The 19,578-nt window shown below is 35.1% G+C and overlaps 1 protein-coding gene across 1 annotated transcript; it reads left to right on the top strand.

Annotated features, from left to right (window-relative positions):
* Positions 1 to 73: 73 nt before the first annotated feature.
* Ndufb5 (NADH:ubiquinone oxidoreductase subunit B5) lies at positions 74 to 19,223 on the top strand. The gene is made up of 6 exons (XM_026382921.2): positions 74 to 293; positions 10,013 to 10,101; positions 12,005 to 12,071; positions 12,821 to 12,882; positions 14,458 to 14,564; positions 18,958 to 19,223. Exons 1-6 carry the CDS (start codon positions 170 to 172, stop codon positions 19,076 to 19,078), a joined length of 570 nt encoding a protein of 189 aa, XP_026238706.1. The 5' UTR covers positions 74 to 169; the 3' UTR covers positions 19,079 to 19,223.
* Positions 19,224 to 19,578: the final 355 nt, after the last annotated feature.

The raw sequence follows: 19,578 nt of genomic DNA on the forward strand, positions 1-19,578 counted from the left end.
CGCCAAAAATGTCGTCACTTCCCTTATCTCAAACTGACCAATGAGGGGAACAGGAATAGGCTTTTGCCCTTATTCAACATGGCCGACCTGCCCCTTCGACCTCGTTGCTAAATTGTCTCTCTCGGCTCCGGTTACTCTATCCCTCTGCTTCCTGTTGCCCGTGGTAGCCATGGCGGCCATGAGTTTATTGCAGCGGGCTTCGGTCACTGCAGTGACAGTTCTGTCTGGCCGCCGCGCTGGCACTCGGCTCGGACTCGGAGGCTTCCTCACCCGTGTTTTTCCTAAGACTGTCGGTGGGTGCTGGTCTTGGGAGAAAGTGCGTCCAGGGTGTGCTGGGTGAGAGATGGGAGGATTGTTCCCAGGTGACCTTGGTGGGATCTGGAGGGAGCCGGGACAAATTGTGGGCTCGGGTCTTTTAGGAGACAGAGCGCGAGCTGAATGAAGATTTCCCCGAACCAACAGACCAGTTACGTTTTAATTATAAGCATTTGCAAAAATGTTATTCACAGCCCCAGTTAGTACTCATTTGCCGCTGAGGCTAGAAAATCATAGAACTGAGTGTGTGTCACTTTCTAGGGCACCAGATTTTTGGTAGTTCCACCTGCATTGGGTTCTAGTCCCACAGATAGGAAGTCTTTTTGCTGAGAAGCCCACGTATGCTAACTATTACGTAGACCCGGAGGAAGCTCAGGGTGAACTTTCCCATTAGGTACTAATGAATATGTAATAATGAATTTGGCTTGGGTTGCATTTGTTTTATATTAGTGCAGTCATAAAATAGTAATTTTAGGCACTGAAAAACGGGCCCAAGAAGTCAAAATTGCCGTGGTCCCAGGAAAGTCATAATTCATTCCTAGGAGGGCTAATTTGGATCCCCTTAGGGATTATGGGCTGCTTTACCGAGGCCTGAATAATTAAAGTAGCGAAATATCAAATGCTTGGAATTAAATCTCATTCTCAGAGTAAATACAATGTTATTACCCCATTTTACAGATGAGGAAACTGATTCAATTATTATAAAAATAATGCACCACTCTACTAAATTATCAACAAGGATAGCCACCAAGTATTGAACACCTATTCTTTTTTTGTTTGTTTGTTTTGCTTTGAAATGCTCTCTTTTGTTTGGTATTATTATACATCAAAGTCTTTTGTTATTGTTCTGTGGGTTGGTTTTTTTTTAAGGTCTATAAATTCCCATTTATTTTCTTTTTACATTTTTTAATTGGTGTACTATAGTTGTGTGTAATGATGGGCTTTGTTATTACCCATTCATACATGTTCATAATATAACAATATAATTTGGCCAATATCATTTCCAGAACTTCTTGCCACTACTAATCCCCCTTGGGTTTTCATGAGATCCCTAACCCCCACCTTTCTTTTCCTTTTTCCATGTATGAGAGAAAAATGTATGATCCTTGACCTCTGAGTTTGGCTTATTTTGCTTAACCTAATAGACTGTGGTTCCAGGCATTTTCCTGCAAATGACATAATTTCATTTTTCTTTATTGCTGAATAAAACTTCATTGTGTATATATACTACTTTTTCTTTATACATTAATCCATTGGTAGCTACCTAGACTACCATAGTTCAGCTATAGTGAATTGTGCTGCTATAAACATGGATATGCATGTATTATTATAGTATGCTGATTTTAATTCTTTAGGATAAATACTGAGGAGTGGGTCATATGGGGTTCCCATGCCTCCTTTTTTAAGGAACCTTCATACTGATTTCCATAGTGGTTGTACTAATTTGCAGACCCACCAACAGTGTATAAGTGTTACCTTTTTCTTCACATCCTCTCTAACATTATTATTTGCATTCTTGATGACTATCATTCTTACTGATATGAGATGAAATCTCAGTGTAGTTTTGATTTGCATTTCCATAATTGCTAATGATGTTGAACATTTTTTCATATATTTGTTGGTCACTTGTATTTCTTCTTTTGAGAAGTATCTGTTTAATACATTGGCCTGTTTATTAATTGGGTTATTTGCTCTTTTGGTGTTAAGTGTTTTGAGTTCTTTATATATTTTAGGTATTAATCCTCTGTCAGAAAAGTAGCTAGCAAAAATTTTCTCCCATTCTGTAGGTTCTTTCTTCACTTTCCTGCTTATTTTCTTTGCTGGGAAGAAGCTTTTTAATTTGATGTCAGGCTCCATTCTAAGGCTTTAAAATATTGATTCATTTAATCCTCTTGAGCAAAGATACACTGTAAGTTATTTGCCCTGTGCAATACTAAAGGGAAGTGAAACTTTTACCATAAAACAAAATTATTGTTTTCCAACCTCAAAATATCTTGTCTTATTTATCCCCCCTTCCAATTTTAATTTGAATTATTCCACTTTACATGATGAGGCAATATACATAGGGACTCACTGGAAAATGTTGGAAAGGAGCAGTGGGATTCAACAAATTTCCAGCAGGAATTTAAGCATCTTATAAAACTATATCTGCTATTATTCCTTGATAAAATCCTTTTGTAAACCACTTCTGATTACAGATATCCTCAAATATACAAATATAAATAAATACTTCACTTACTCTCCTACATTGTATTTAATCCAGTCTAGTTGGAGATAAACTGAGGTAAAGTTTCACCCCAGTTCTTCTTGCTATGCTATTCCCCATTCATGGAGTTCTGGAAAGATCATTATTGGGGAATTGTCCTTTCAATGGGAGCAGGGAAAAAACTCTTAACTATGTTAAAGGTGACTGTCATACCTGTGTGCCTGCTTTTGAAGGTGTTTTGCATCTGTCATTATTGTTTTTAAAATTACTATTTTAAACCTACAAGATAATAAGCTCTGATATGGAAGGGAATTCTGTCTTGTTTTCTCTGAAACTAGACTGCCAAGGTTCAAATCCTAACTCCAGAATTTAGAAGCTTTGTGACCTTGAGTCGTCATATCTTGGAAACTAAACTTTGTGTGTGTGTGTGTGTGTGTGTGTGTGTGTGTGTGTGTGGTGCTGGGGATTGAACCTAGGCCCTTGTGCATGCAAGGCAAGCACTCTCCTAACTGAGCTATATTCCCAGCCCCGGAAACTAAATTTTGAGCACTTAACTGCTCATAATTTTTTTTTCTTATCTTTAAAAAGATGATGATTTTAAACTTATCTCGGAACGTAGTTGTGAAGAGTGGGGAAAATGGATAGCACTTAATATAAACTTAACTATCTTAACATTTTTTGGTTTGGGGGGAGTGGTTACAAAAGATTGAATTTAGGGCCATTCAACAATCCCCAACCTTATTTTGTATTTTATTTAGAGACAAGGCCTCACTGAGTTGCTTAGCCCCTCATCATTGCTTAGGCTGGCTTTGAACTCGGGATCCTCCTGCCTCAGCCCCCTGAGCCACTGGGATTATGGGCGTGTGCCACTGCGCCAGCTATCTTAACAATTTTTAAGTCTACAGATCAGTTATATTTAATGTATTCATAACCATAACGTTGTGTAATGATCACCACTATCTATCTCTATAATTCTTTTCATCTTGTAAAACTAACTGTATCAACAAAGGAGTAACTCCCCATCTGTCCTGATCAGCTCCTGATAACCACCATTCTACTATTTGTCCCTGTGACTATTTTAAATTCATCATAAGTGGGAACGTACATTTTGACTTTTTATGTCTGGCTTATTTCCCTTAGCATAATGTCCACAAAGTTCATTCATAATATAACATACTACAGGAAAGAAAGACTTTCTTTTCTTTTTAAAGCTGAATAATATGTATATGTAATTATCTCTCATCCCTTGTATCTGCAATAAATTGGTTCCACGATCTTCACAAATACCCCAAATTCCCAGTTACTCAGGTCTCTTGTATAAAATAATTTAATATATGTATATAACCTAGCTACATCCTTCTGTATACTATAAATCATCTCTGGATTGCTTATATAATGTAATACTATGTAAATAATTGTTATGCTGTATTGCTTTGGGAAAATGATAAAGAAAAAAGCATGCGTGTTTATCACAGAAGCAGTTTTTTTCCCTAAATACTTTCCACCCATGATTGGCTGAATCCAGGGATGTGGAATCCACAGATTCAGAGGGTCTACTCTATCACATTTTGCTTGCCCAGTCATCTGTCAGAGAACACTTAAGTTGATTCTATGTTTTATGTACTGTGAACAATGCTACTATGAACATGAATTCATAACTCTTCAAGACCTTGCTTTCAATTCTTTTGGGTGCATATGCAGAAGTGGAACAGCTAGATTGTATGGTAATTCAGGTTTTAATTTTTTGAGGAACTGCCATACTGTTTTCCACAGTGGCTATACCGTTTTTCATTCTCATCAGCAGTGTAGGAGAGTTTCAGTTTCTCTACATTCTCACCAATTCTGTTACTTTCTGAAGTTTTGATAGTAGCTATCCTGATGGGATATAACTGTGTATAACTATCTCATTTTAGTTTTGATTTATATTTCTCTAATGATTAGTGTTGTTGAGCATATTTTCATATGCTTCTTGTCCATTTGTTTTATCTTTTTTGGAGAAATGTCTATTCAAATCCTTTATATTTTCATGGGGTTGCATGTTTTGTTGTTACTGAGTTTGAGGAGTTATCTATATATTCTGGTTATCAATTTCTTAGCAGATAGATAACTTGAAAATATTTTCTTCCATTTTATGGGTTGCCTTTTTATTTTGTCAATAGTGTATTTTGGTGCAAAAATAATTAAAAATTTTCCTTAAGCCCAATTGGTTTATTTATTTATTATTGTTGTTGTTGTCCATGCCTTTCCTGGCATTAGCTTTCTATAGGGCTCTGTGAACACACCTTTTTAAAAACACCTATTGATGTCATTTTATCCTCTTTCACCTTGGTGAAAACCTTTCTCAGAAAATAAGCAAATAAATATATGTTCTCCATTTAATTAAATTATTTATTAGACATCAATTATAAAGGAATTCCAAAGATGAGCTTTAGGCCTTCCTTTTGCTATAAGGAACTTTAACTTAAAGATCGGCATGAACAAATATGGTTTGAAAAAAATGTGAAGAGTATTAAAGTGGATAATGCTTGGTTTGGATAAGGCCTATATGTTAATGGCTTGGTCCCCAGCTGTGGCACTTTGGGGAAGTGATGAATGGAGACTTTAAGAGGTGGCATCTAGTGGGAAGTCTTTAGGTCTTCAGTGGTATGCCCTTGAAGGAGCTATTGGGACTTCAATACTTTTCCTCTCTGGTTCCTTGATCTCTAGGAAGTATGCTTCTTGCTCCACCATGTGCTGCCACCATAAGGTTCTGCCTTGCCATAGGCCCAAAAGGAACAGGGCCAACTCAGCATGTTCTGTAATCACTGGACTCTATAAGCCAGGGATTACAGGGATTAAATTTTTTTTTTAGTAGTAAATGGACAGCATGCCTTAATTTTATTTGTTTATTTTTATGCGGTGCCAAGGATCGAACCCAGTGCCTCATGAGTGCTAGGCAAGTGCTCTACCAATAAGCTACAGCCCTAGCCCCCTTTTCTCTTTTTAAGTTGATTTATCTCAGATATTTGTTACAGTAATTGAAAGCTGACTAACAGCTACATGAACAAAGTTCGTGAGTTAATTCATAAAAACAATATGTACTATTTTAACTAAATTGTGGGGATCATTTTAACAGGTGAGAATGATAGAAGTACAGTGGGTGAGTTTTCTGATGTGCTTGGATATGGGGCTCTTGGGATGAATAGATGTTGAGAAAGAAGGTTAAAATAAGGGAGGTTGGGATCAAACTAGGGGAAGGTAGGGAAAGGTCTAAATACAAAACCAAGTATCTTCAGTTTATTTTATAGACAACAAAGAGTACTTTAGCAGAAGCTACATCAGTAAGCATCTTTAGAAAGATGCTTTGTAGGAGATGGCTCATAGGAAATGTCGGTTACTTAGGTCATTAGGGTAAAGAAGGCTTTGAAGGTACTGGAGAGTTTGAATCTTAGAATTAAGACGTCTTGGTGAATGGTAAATGAGCAGTAGATGCAAGGAAGACGACTTGAGATTTTTAGCCTGGGTATTTAATAGTGCCCTTACCTGAGAATGAGGGGGAAAAAAGCGATCAAATTTTGAGTGTTGTGGGTTTTTTTTTTTAATTTGTTGAGTGTTGTCTTTGAAACACACACAAAAAGATCCTTCATTATAGTATTCAGTGGTCTGAAAATCAGAATTGTCAAAAGACTTAATAACTTTTCTGAGGCTATGTGCATATTTAAAATTGTTTTTTGAAGGGTTAGGCTTATATAATTAATGAATACGTAATTGAGAAATTTCAGGTTTTGGAGAGTGGTGGAAGATGCTTATGGTAAGTGGAACTGAGTTCCAGAAATCCTGGGAGTCACTTGGTTATAAGCCCTATTCATCCTAATAATTTTAGAATGTTAGCAAATGGTTCTATTGCATCAATGACTCATAACATGATCATGAAGGCTCATAACATTTGAAAAGAGTTTAGTTCTATGAAATAGACTGTAGAATAATTGATTATAATAACAGTTATCTAGCACATTTAATGGCATGAATAATTATATAACAATTAGGTAGTTATTTGTAAAGAAAGAATAAACATTGTTAACTGCATTAGTATTACTATAATGCAACCATACCAAGCTTTCTTCCATTGTTTAGTGTTCCATTTTTCCATATCATTTATAGTAATGTTCCCTAAGACCATATATAGTTTAATCCTTCCCTTTGATTAAAAGGGAAAGTTAGGAGTGCACTATCTCTTCTGAGTAAATGTAGAATATTTTCAGGGACTTAAGAAAAATTCTCTACCAGCATTTAATCTACTTAAGAAAAGTAAATTCAGTCATAATCATAGAGTGCCCACCATGCAGCAGACACTAAAGGTACCAATACTAGGGATACAGGCCTGAATAAGATAGGCAGTGCCTAACCTAATGGACTTAAGAAAAAAAAAAAAAGATAACTAGGGTTAGTGCTTCTTGCTCTAAAGGAAATTACCAAATGATATTAAAGGTATTAAGTGAGAGATTAACTTTGGATGAGGCTGTTAGAGAAGACCTCTCTGAGGAAGTGACACTTGATGTTAGCCCTGAAGGATGATATGTGGAGGCAGTATAGGGAAAAGCATTCCAGGCAGAGGGGAAAGAAAGTGCAAAAACCTGAAGGTAGGAGAGATTTCCTGAAATTGGAAGTATTGAGAGATGAGTTAGAAGAGCATACCTGTTTATTCTTAGATCATATATTTCAGATTCTCTAGACTAAACAGAATTCCTCGAGGATAACCCCCTATATTGTGCTAGTTCTTGTTATATCCCATTATTGATATTTACTTAACTTTGTAATGGGGAATGGGTGAAGACTGTCTACAATTCTACAAGTTCTACAGTTTTAGAACCTTCTCATATCAAGCTGAGAATTACTCTTTCACACATTGAGCCTAGTTCTTCCCTTCATGTCAACACAGAATTGAATACATTCTCTTACATGGGACAGCTCTTGAGCTCCATAAAAACATTTATCTGGTCTTTATCCAGACTTCTTTTATTGTATGCCAATTAACTTCAGTTCATTCAGTTTCATGAGGTCAGTTTCCAAGTTGTTTGCCATCTGGTTGCTTTAAGTTAGGGGAAACACAAGATTTTCCCTATAAAATAATATGCTGTGGAGTGGATAAACTTCTGTAGTTGAGAGATAAGGAGCAGCAAGGATCATCATGTTTTGACCCTGTCCTTCTAGTACATCAGGTTAACATTGAATTGGCTTTTTTTGTGTGTGTGTGAGCAATTATATTTTGGGGGGCATCGACGTAGGACTTTACATTTACTTTATTCTTACCTTGTTGTACTTGAGCCTTTTGGATCCAGCCTTTTGTAAATGTATATGAAGACTTTTTTGGGAGACTAATTCATCATCAGTGTAATAGCCATTTTGTAATAGTAGCTTTGTTTCCAAGACTCAAAAAGCCAGGAATGTCACCCATTACATTCATAAAAATCTTCATGCTGCAGGGCATTTGAGAGATCCCTTTGTTAGGTTACTTCATTAATTAATCATCATCTTTTATGTCTAATTCGTCAATAGATCAATCATTTACCTATTACAAATTGATCTAACTTGCTCCTTTCCAACTTATAATATACCTTCCTCTCACCCCTGTCCCACCATCCTGTCTGAATAGGGCTTGTTCTTTTTTACTGCTATTTTTCCTTTGTTGCACTCATAGATTTATAATTGTTTAGTGTCTTTTATCCCAGCAGGATCCATATCCCTCTGCCTCGCTTAGGACCTGCACATAGTAATCACTTAAATATTTAGTGAATTAATGAGTGGTTTGTGGTATCATCCAACCTATTGTCATCATAAAATTCCCTAATGGAGTTATAGCCTATGTATGTATAATATGTCAAAATGTACTCTACTGTCATGTATATCTAAAAAGAACAAATTAAAAAATTTAAAATTCCCTAATGGTATCTCTCAAATGATTTGCTGGAATCCATGTTTATGTTGCCATGTTCTCTTAATCTTGTGATTTTATTATATTTAGTAAATTCTTGCTAACTTCTCATTGTTTTGTGAGTTAATTAATATCCTAAGTTCATTGCAAGATGCTGCAAGTAATACCAAATTAAGATGGATTCCGTCTTCAAAGCATTTATAATCAAAAGTGGTAGTAGTAAAAGCAAATACAATTAGCCCTCTATAAGCATGGTTCTGCATCTCAGATCTAACCAATCATGGGTTGAAAATATTCAGGAAAAAATGCATTTGTAACTAAATATGTATATAGGTTTTTTTCTTTGTCATTATTCCCTTATTAATACAGCATAATGACTATTTGCATAACACTCACCGTATTAGGTTTCTAAATAATCTAGAGTAAAATATGTGAAATAATATGCACAAGTTGTATGCAAATACTATGCCATTTCATGTAATAGACTTGAGGAACTGCAGATTTTGGCATCCACACAGGTCCTGGAAACCAGGACAACAGGACACATGACTAAGATGGACAGCAATTCAGAAGTAGCAGAGATCTTATCTGATTGGGGGCATTGCTGACTTCTTGGAAAAGATAATGTCACCTGGGCATAAAAGATAGATTTTAGGAGAAAAGAGGGCATTCCATACAGTAAATGGTAAACCAGAAATACAGATTTTTTCGACATCAATTATGACTGAAATTCCTTTCGTGGGAAATTAAAATTTTTTATTCTACAGTGACTCTCATTCAGAATTTAAGAGCAATTACACAGCAGAACCATAGTAACACTGTTTCTTAGTAACCACTAGATCTTTTCCTGGGAAAGACTTGGAATACCCTTAGTGATCCTTGCAGACCTCCAAAACAGGAAGTGTAGAAAGAGGACCTAGGTGTGAAATTTTGTCTCAGTTTATCTCCAACAAGGCTCTCTTAAGTTCCATCTGGGGTGGGGTAGGGGTTGAAGAGGAGGGTATTCTTAATCGCAATGGTTTACAAACGGATTTTGTCAAGGTAGAGATATGTTTTTGTAGCAAGTTTGAATTCCTGCTTGGAAATTCATTGAATAAATACTGATATTCCTTTGCATCTATTTTGCAGCAACTTCCTAAATGTATAGCACAATTTCAAGATTTTTTTTTGCAATATTAGCAAATATTTATTGCAGAGGAAACAAAGATGAGCAGCTCATCCAGAGAATCTGACTTTCCTGCCTGTTATTGAAACAATTTGAAATGATGTTTCAGTATTTCTTTAACATTAAATTAAAATGAGGGGTGCTGTGCCATGGTAGATTATTTGTCTAGTATGCATGAGGTCCTGCATTATGTCCCCACCACCACAAAAAAAAAAAAAAAAAAAAAAGGAGAGACCTGTAGTTTAGGACTATATGTATTCTATCTGCCCTGGCTTTAGTACTAAAATTAAAAAGCATTTTTAAATCTTAATTCATTAAACATTTATGTATGTATATTTTCTTATAATTCGGTTTTATAACATAACAGTATTCCTAAATGAACCTTGTATAAATCAGGATAACTTAATATTTCCAGCTCCTGTGCGACACAGTGCAGACCATGGGAAAAGACTGTTCATCATCAAACCTTCTTCATATTATGACAAGCGTTTTTTGAAATTATTGGTGAGTTGAAAGTTTTTGTTGAATTAAAATCTTCCCATACAAGGAGGAAAAAAATCTGCTTCTTTAGAAAACATCTTCATTTTGTAAAAGATATGATTCTGCAAACTCAGGGGGAACCAGGGGTTGAACCCAGGAATGCTTAGCCACTGAGCCATATATCCGCAGCCCTTTTTTATATTTTACTTAGAGATAGGGTCTCTTTGAGTTGCTTAGGGCTTCACCAAGTTGTTGAGTTTGGCTTTGAACTTGTGATTCTCCTGCCTCAGCCTCCTGAACCACTGGGATTACAGGCATGTGCTGCTGTGCCCAGCCAAATTCATATTTCTTTCCTCAGATAATATGAGATTGTGCAGTAAAGTCTTATTTGTTACTAAATCTCTTCTTAAATTAGCAATTAAACTGAATTGAAGGTAAAGCTTAAGCCAATCCTTTTTTCTCAAGATTGTGAGGCTTTGTAATCTAATTTGTATTCTCTACTTAAACAGTAAAAAAGAATCTGCAAGACTGGGAGTGTGGGTCAGTGGTAGAGTGCCTGCTTAGCCTGTAGCGGGCCCTGGATTTGAACCCAGCATCCCACCAGAAAGAAGAGGGCAATGGGTGGGAAGGGACAAATGTGAAAATTGACAAAACTTCAAAAATTGATTGATGAGAGGATTTTTTTGTATTGCTAAAATATCCTTTAAATTACCAAAGAATTCATTAGAGGACTTCTTTTAATAAAGGAGATCTATTATTTGAGGATATGATTTTTAAAATTTATATGTTGTTTGAGAACATTGATTTCAGAGTGATGTTGACCTTTAATCTTAATTTAGCAATAATATAATAATCACTTATTTAGGGTGCTGATTATTTATTTGTATCTCAAGGCTTTAAAAGAAACTAGAGGCATAGGAAAATGAGAGATTATCTGGACTGTGTGCCATCGTTTCTAAAGCTTTGGCTCATCTCTTGAGTTCTGGCTGCCTCAAGACTCTCTGTTACCCTCCCATTGTGCTTAATGTCCCTTTTCATCCCCTTGGTTAAGCTCCTGCTTTCCCTTTTTTTTTTTTTTTGTTTTGTTTTGTTTTGTTTTGTTTTTTGGTACCAGGGATTTGAACCCAAGTTCACTTAACCACTGAGCCACATCCCCAGCCCATTTTTTAAAATTTAATTTTATTTTTTTTAATATATATATTTTTTTAGTCGTAGTTGGACACAATATCTTTATTTATTTATATTTATGTGGTGATGGGGATCGAACCTCACCTGCTAGTGAGCACTCTAATGCTGAGCCACAACCCCATCCCCTTAATTTAAAATTTTTATTTTAACACCTGGTCTTGCTAAGTTGCTGAGACTGGCCTTGAATTTGCCATCCTCCTGCCTTAGTTTCCCAAGTTGCTGGGATTACAGGTATGTACCAACATACCTGGCAAAATAGTTCATGATTTTTTTTAGTGGTACTGGGGTTCAAACCCAGGACCTCAAGCATGCTATGCCAGAGCTTCACCAATGAGCTATATCCCAACTCTGAGCGCCCCCTTTTTTTGTCATGACCATCTCAAACCCTCCCTGTTCAGTGGTTGAAATCACACTAATGTGTTTTACACTTTACTCTAAATAGTGAATTTTCTAACTTTCATGATGTTGCTTTAACCAAAAAGTGAAAAGTCACTGAAATATATATTGTATTATACTTGTACAATTAACCTTTACTTTTTTCTTTCATTTTTGGTATTAAATATAGGTGTCTTAAGGCAAGAACCCAAGAATATCACAGAAATAAAAAATTTGATACTGTATCTTCAGTTTGACAAATTTATTTCATAAGAAATAAAGGGAATTGTGAAGATAATTGGATGGGAAGAATTGAAAATGGTTGTAAGAAAAATCTATTTTTTTTTTTTTTTAATTTTAACAGAGATTCTACATTTTGTTGACTGGGCTTCCAGTAGCAATTGGCATAACTCTGGTCAATGTATTTATTGGTAAGTTCCTCCTCCAGCCAACACCATGAAATTGGTAAACTTTACAAGTATTGTAATGAAAAACTCAGTAAGATAAGTATAAGCATCCCTTTTTTTTTTAAATAACAAAATCTCAATCTACAATAATGTACCATATTATATTTTAGCACATTTCTTTTTCCCTCCAGAAACTTTGAAGGTTATAAATTTTATGGCCATGTAGGAGGCTTCTGAAAACCTCATTTTTCTTCTCCTTCTCCTTTCCCAAAACTAGCTTTGATAAGTCTGAATACGAAAAGAAAAAGAGGTGGAAGAGAGAGAGAATTTTTCAAATCCATCCTGAAATATATAAACCTATAAAGCCTTTAAAATATACATGAAAGTGTGAATGACAGTAGACATCAGATGTTCATGGTAAATCTGTTCAGAGTGCTTCTAAAACCTTGAATCTAAAATGTTTGTCTCATAGAGAGGACCCCCCCCAAAAAAAATGTCTTTTATAGTATCTGGTTATGTATTATAAAAACAAAATTGGAACCTCTCATATAATGCTTATAGATAATGCCTTACACTCAGAATACATCTAAAAATCCATAATGAATGGATTTTCAATTTTAAAGTGAATTTAGAATATTAGATCTTTAGTACAAATGAAAAAAAAGATAAAAAGATCCTTTAAACCTACAAGAAGTTGGTTTCTTTATTGGTGAAGAGTTAATATTTTAAATTCCTAATGCTGAAGTTGAACCACCATCATTTTCTCTTATTAGGTGAAGCTGAATTAGCAGAAATTCCAGAAGGCTATATCCCAGAACATTGGGAATATTATAAGGTTTGTATAGGTCATTAAAAATTAGGTTAAGGGGCTGGGGCTGTAGTTCAGTGGCAGAATGCTTGCTTAGCACATGTGAGGAACTGGGTTTGATCCTTAGTACCACATAAAACAAATAAAATAAAGGCATTCTGTTCATCAATAACTACAAAAAAAATTTTTCAAAAATTACATTAAGGTACTTGTCAACATGCTGGTTAACATCCCTAAATATGGAAATTATGATAAAGTTTCATATTCCATTTTTTGTTTATTCATTTTTTTTATTAAAGCATCATGATTGTACATAGAAATTGGGTTCATTTTGATAAAATTATACATGCAAGAAATTTGATTTTGAGCCCCATCCCTTTCCCGTTTTCTCTCCTCCTCCTTCCCCCTATCCCTCCTCTACTCTATTAAACTTCCTTTCTTGTACATTAAAGTGAAATTCCGTTTGGTATCTTTATACTTATCATATTCAATTTCAAGCAACTGTTCTTAGTATATTCCTTTATTGTTTCTTTTATTAATTTAAGTTTTATAGCTTTTTAAAGAATTGTCTGCAGTGTATTCTCAATCTAGCAAAATAACAGAATTTGTTCTAAGTTCAATGCCATAAGAAAGCTATTACCAGTGCTAATGATAGCTCTTTTGTTGAGCACCTACTGTGTAGCAGGCACTATACTGCTTTACAAATATTTTCTCATTCCATGTAAAAGGCACTGTTATTATTTTCATGTTAAAGATGAGAAAATTTGGGTTTAAAAGGCTTAACACATTTTGTCCTGTTGTCCCAGATGTGAAACACCTATAAAAACTTAAATATGGCATATAATATATAATTATATAATTGTATGATGATAATATAATGTTATTAATAATATGAGCTTCAGATGGTTTCCAGCCTATTTTAATGCATCTGTGTCAATATTGTTGAAATATTCACAAAATTGAAAATTTGGGACTCATGGATTAAGAATCTGAGAGAGGGGGCCAGTACTTACTGAACCCATTAAGCTTGACTCCAGAGCTTACACTGTTAGTTGTTATACCAAACAGTTATTATATCCAAAAGACAGAATTAACCTATTACTTGTCTTTACAAGTATTATAGTGAGATGACCTTGAATAGAGTATGCCTCATTTAATTGTCTGAATGAATTATGTTTTAGAAAAGCAGTGTTTCATTTTAAATCTTAAGGAAAACTATGAGATTAGTTTTATCTTTGGCAGCTGGTGGAAGGAGCTTCCTGTTGGGATCAACAAAATCTGGGTTTTCCTCCTGAATCTACCACTTCACATACCTGTGCATAGTATAATATGAGAGAGCACAGGCTTTGGAGTCAAGCAGACCTGGTTAGAATCTGGACACTCCCACTTAGCTGCACAGTTTGTGCAATTTTCTCATCTCTAAAATGAGGACAAAAATAGTATCTACCTAATGGATTGAAATTATTTAAAACATATATAAAATGGTTGATATATAGTAGGTATTACGGGTGTATCTGAGAAGGCCATTTTAAAGAATAATCAACTAGAAAAGCCAAGTAATGTTCAGAAACTGTCTAATTTCAAACAAATTTTCTCTGGCAGCATCCTATATCAAGATGGATTGCTCGTACTTTCTTTGAATGCCCTGAAAAGAATTATGAAAGAACAATGGCTGTTCTTCAGATTGAATCTGAAAAGGCTGAATTACGGTAGGAAAAAAGGGGTGGGGAAGAACATTCTTTTCTTGGGTTGCAAACCACAAGAGAAAATATGAGAGAATTTTGTTGTTTAGAGTGAAGACTGTGAGTTGATGATGAGTTGATAAAGAGATGATATCTGTCAGAATAAAAGGAATTCTTTTAAAAATACTCATGTATATACAAGGCAACTCTCTCCCCATCCTAGCCAATTTCCTTCCATCCTACACCTAGTCTAATCCTTAGAAATAACCCCTATTTAGCAACTTCTTATATATGTTCCTAGAGAAAGTTTTATATGTAAAAAAATAAATTTTATAATATCATTTAAAATTATAGTAATACAGATAGAATCCTCCTATAAACAGTGTTTTGTGCCTTGTCTCATTTCAATGAATATACCTTGGTGATCTTTCTGTGATGGCATATGCCCATTCTTTTTAACGCTGCATTTTATTGGGTAGATGTGCTTTACTTTTTATTACCAGTCCCCTATTGTTGGTACTTAGATTCTTTCCAAGTTTTTATTCTTATATGTGTTATTGTATATATGTTTGCTTTTATATGTTGATAGATATTGCCAAACTCTTCTTCAGAAAGTTGCACCAGTTATTTTTTCCATCACCTATGATAATTTCTGAGTTATCAGAAATGGAATTTATCAATCTTAAGCATTTTGTTGTTACAATAGTTGAAAGTAATATCTTATTATTTTGACTTTCTATTTCTTTGTAAGGTTGGGTTTTTTTTTCCATAGATCTAATAGTTGTGTGCATCTCTATAAATTGCCCGTTTTTCTACTGATATTAACTGATTTATACATCAGTTAAATTAGTCCTTCTTTATTTTGTTGCAGATATATTTTCTCAGTTTGTCATCTGTCTTTTGGCAGTGAAAAATTATTTGTAACATAGCAGTATATGTTTCAGATAACAAATATGTATGGTTTTTAATACTTACTATATAACAATGTTATAGTTACTTTCTGTGTATTTATTCATTTAATTATTGTCATGTTTGTCCTTTAGTTTTTAAGGTCTTGGTCATGTATGGATTAAATAAGTAAATATATAATATGAGAATTACTTCTTAAAATGTTCTTTTGGGGACTGGAGAACAGCTCAGTGAAGCTTTGAATTTGTTCACCAGCACCACAGTTACACACACACACACACACACACACACACACACACACACACACACACATATACGTTCTTTTGTGTTAAGAGTGAGATAAAATTGACAAGCAATCAAATCACCAGTTAATTTCAGTGGGTTTTTGGAAAAGCATATACCTTTGGGGCTGGGGTTGTGGCTCAGTGGTAGAGCACTCGCCTATCACATGTGAGGCCCTGGGTTCAATCCTCAGCACCACATATAAATAAATAAAATAAAAGTATTGTGTCCAACTTCAACTAAAAAATAAATATAAAAAATTGTTTTAAAAAAAAAGCATATACCTTTTTTTTTTTTTAAGAGAGAGTGAGAGAGGAGAGAGAGAGAGAGAGAGAATTTTTAATATTCACCTTTTAGTTCTCGGCGGACACAACATCTTTGTTTGTATATGGTGCTGAGGATCGAACCCGGGCAGCACGCATGCCAGGCGAGCGCACTACCACTTGAGCCACATCCCCAGCCCCCAAAAAAAGCATATACCTTTGTATCTACCACCATAATCCAGATCTTTTGATCATCCTAAAATGTTTTTATGTGCTTCTTCATCCATGCTAGTGACTCTCCATCCTTTATTTTGGCCTCAGGCTACCATTGGTCTTTCTGTTTATTCTGTTTTAAATTTTATAGTTTATAAAAATTTCTATGATGTTGAAAAATATTTAAGCAGTGAAAAAATGTGATTGGCTGTTTCCTGAATATGTAGTTACCATACGGAACTATCTTTCAGTACTTAAGAGCATAGAACAGCAATATGGTTTATTTTTAGTAATGTTAGTAAGATGTTTTTGAACTTCAGACACATACCTTAGAGTTCCAATTAAATGATCAGACCCTAGAATTCCTCAGACATATAGAGATCCTAAACAGTTACAGAACAAAACAAAGAAAAAACAAACCAACCAAAATTCTGACTTCTACCCCTAAAGGAAAGATGCTGATATGATGATGGAATGTGTGTGTGTGTTGGGGGGGTGTTTTTGTTTTTGCTTGTTTTGGTATTGGGGATTGAACTCAGGGGTGCTTAACCACTAAGTCACATCACCGGCCCATTTTATGTTTTATTTTGAAACAGGGGCTCACCAAGTTATTTAGGCCTCACTAAATTGCTGAGGCTGGCTTTGAACTTGTGATCCTCCTGCCTCAGCTTCTTAAGCCACTGGGATTATAGGCATGTACCACCACACCCAGCGGAATGTGGGGTTTTAAAAAGTATGCATTTAGATATTTAAAAAACTGAAACAGGAAAAGAAATAAAATAGAAAGAGATGTCTCCCATAGTTGACTCCCCCAGAGATAACTGTTATTTTTAGTTCTTCATAGGTTTTTGTGTACCAGGAATTGAACACAGGGGCACTTAATCACATCCCCAGACCTTTTATTTTGATACAGGGTCTCACTAAGTTTCTTAGGGGCTTGCTAAATTGATAAGGCTGGCCTCGAACTTGGAATCCTCTTGTCTCAGCCTCTCAACTCACTGGGATTATAGGCATGTGCCTCTGCGTCTTGCTGTCCTTTACAGTTTTTAATGCTATATGCGTGTGTATTTATACAGATTCACAAATGGTTATTGACCACTTTTTAATGAAATGGGAAAGTGCTACATATACTCACTTTGTATCTTGCTTTTTTGTTTTGTTTTGTTTTTTTGTTTTTCCTTTTCTTTTTGGTGGTGCTGGGGATCCAATCTAGGGCTTTGTGTATGCAAGGCAAGCACTGTACCAACTGAGCTATATTCCCAGCTCCTATATGTTGCATTTTTAACCTAACAATATATTTATCATCTGTTCCCACATTACTATGTATAGATTCTCCTTATTCTTTTTAGTATTACGTGGTAATCCATTATGTAGATAAGCCATAACTTATTTTACTACTTAGTCCCCTGTTGGTGACCATTTTAATTACTTACATTTTGGATAATTGCATTCTAAAGGATGATATTTAACCCTTAAAAAAAGATGATGGTATTTAATCCTTAAAAAAAGATGAATAGACATAGTCTTATAAGTACACAGTTGCAAAGGTACGTTGTCTCTTTACATAAAATCGGTGAGCTTGTTATTATTGATAAAGTGTACTTATCATTTAACTGTGGTGAATTTCCAGTCATGTGAAAAGTGATCTGTGTATGTTCTATTAAAATGGAATGTAAAAGGTTTAATGGAGAAGGGACTGCTTCAGGTAGAAGTTTATGCAGATTTTGAATATGGAAGAGGAGTAGAGCATCTTTGCAGAATAGAAATTATTCAATTTGTGAGGAAGGTTGAGGACAGAGTAAATCTTAGAGTTGAAGAATGCTTCTTTTAAGAGAGATCTCTCTCTCTCTGTCTCCTTCTCTCTCTTATCTTCCTGGGATGGGGGTCTCACAGTTGCTTAGGTTGGCCTCAAAACTCCTGGGCTTAAGTGATCCTTCTGCTTTAGACCTCCCCACCCCAGGAACTGGAACTACATGCTCATGCCACTGTGTCCAACTAACTAACCTACTTTCTTTCTTTTTTCTTTACATTATTGACTGAGGATCTACCATTAACTGGGCACAGTATGATGCTGGTGAATATGATTTTCTGCCCTCAAATTTTCTGTGCAATAGTGATGAACAGCCAATACAGACAGAATATGAGCTCCTCTAGAAAAGCATATAATTTTCCTAATACTCAAAATAGCATAGGATCACAACAGTAGGTGTTGCATTAATGACTCCTTGCATCTAAAAGATGGAAAGACAGGAAAGCATTGTCACAATTCAGGTGAAAATTATCTGTCCAGACAAAGAGCGGGGATAGGAGAGAATTAATCATCAATTCAAATAATATTTAGATGCCAAAACTATTCAATGACTAAGTACACAAGCAAGATAAAAGTAAAGAATAAGTCCTAAATTTTGCTTTGGGATACTTACTATAAGTGTACCTTAGTCATGATCTGTGTACATAAACTTTCTAGTGGTTCTTTATGGAACTGATACATTAAATTGGTAATTGGAACCAGGCACAGTGGCACATACCTGTAATCCAGGTGATTCGGAAGGATTGCAAGTTCAAGGCCATCCTCAGCAATTTAGCAAGCCCTTCAACTTAGCAAGACTCTGTCTCAAAATAAAAATTGAAAAGGGTTAGGGATATAACTCAGTTGTAAAGTGCCCCTGGGTTCAATCCCCAGTATAAAAAAAAAAAATTCTCCTTGTAATTGGAAAGCTGGAATCACAGTATTGTTTTTCCATTTGTTACAGGTTAAAGGAGCTGGAAGTTCGAAGACTAATGCGTGAGAGAGGCGATGGGCCCTGGTATCAATATCCAACTCCTGACAAGGCACTTATTGATCATTCACCAAAAGCAACTCCTGACAACTAATTGTTTATTTCTTTAAATATAAAGTATATTCTCCCAAGTGGAAAACAAATTAGTAAATACAGTCTGTATTTTTGCTCTGTAATGAATAAAAGAGCTTCTTTTCATTGCTCTTTTTCTCAGTGTTGGTTCAAATGAAGGCTTTTGATTTGGGGTTTAAAAAACTTGGAGAACTAAGAATTTGTGAATTTCTGAAGTTGTGTTAACCTTGAAAGATATGTTTTATTTATCTGGCAAAGGGAAGTCACAGAAGTCTCATTTAAGGATCAGAAACATAGTCATTTACTGTATACATGTCTGTGTTGTGGGCGTCTGGATTGTTCATGGCCTCTCAGGCTCTTAAGTTACATGAAAATGTTGAGCCAACTATATAGAACTTAGCCTCTTAATAAACAAATTTTTGGTGAACAAATCTTAAAGTTTACAAGGTTTTCATGTTTTCTTTTTTAGGCATGTATCATTCTTTTTAAAATTACATGTATATATTTTTTAGAGGTAATCTC

The sequence above is a fragment of the Urocitellus parryii genome, chromosome 2 (genome assembly GCF_045843805.1).
Source record: "Urocitellus parryii isolate mUroPar1 chromosome 2, mUroPar1.hap1, whole genome shotgun sequence".
Lineage (NCBI taxonomy): Eukaryota > Metazoa > Chordata > Mammalia > Rodentia > Sciuridae > Urocitellus > Urocitellus parryii.

Excerpts from the sequence above, each read along its gene's own strand:
- Ndufb5 (XM_026382921.2), top strand. The coding sequence starts at position 170 with ATGGCGGCCATGAGTTTATTGCAGCGGGCTTCGGTCACTGCAGTGACA. Across the intron at positions 12,883-14,457 it reads AACATTGGGAATATTATAAG|CATCCTATATCAAGATGGAT; the intron begins GTTTGTATAGGT and ends TTTCTCTGGCAG. Across the intron at positions 14,565-18,957 it reads TCTGAAAAGGCTGAATTACG|GTTAAAGGAGCTGGAAGTTC; the intron begins GTAGGAAAAAAG and ends CATTTGTTACAG.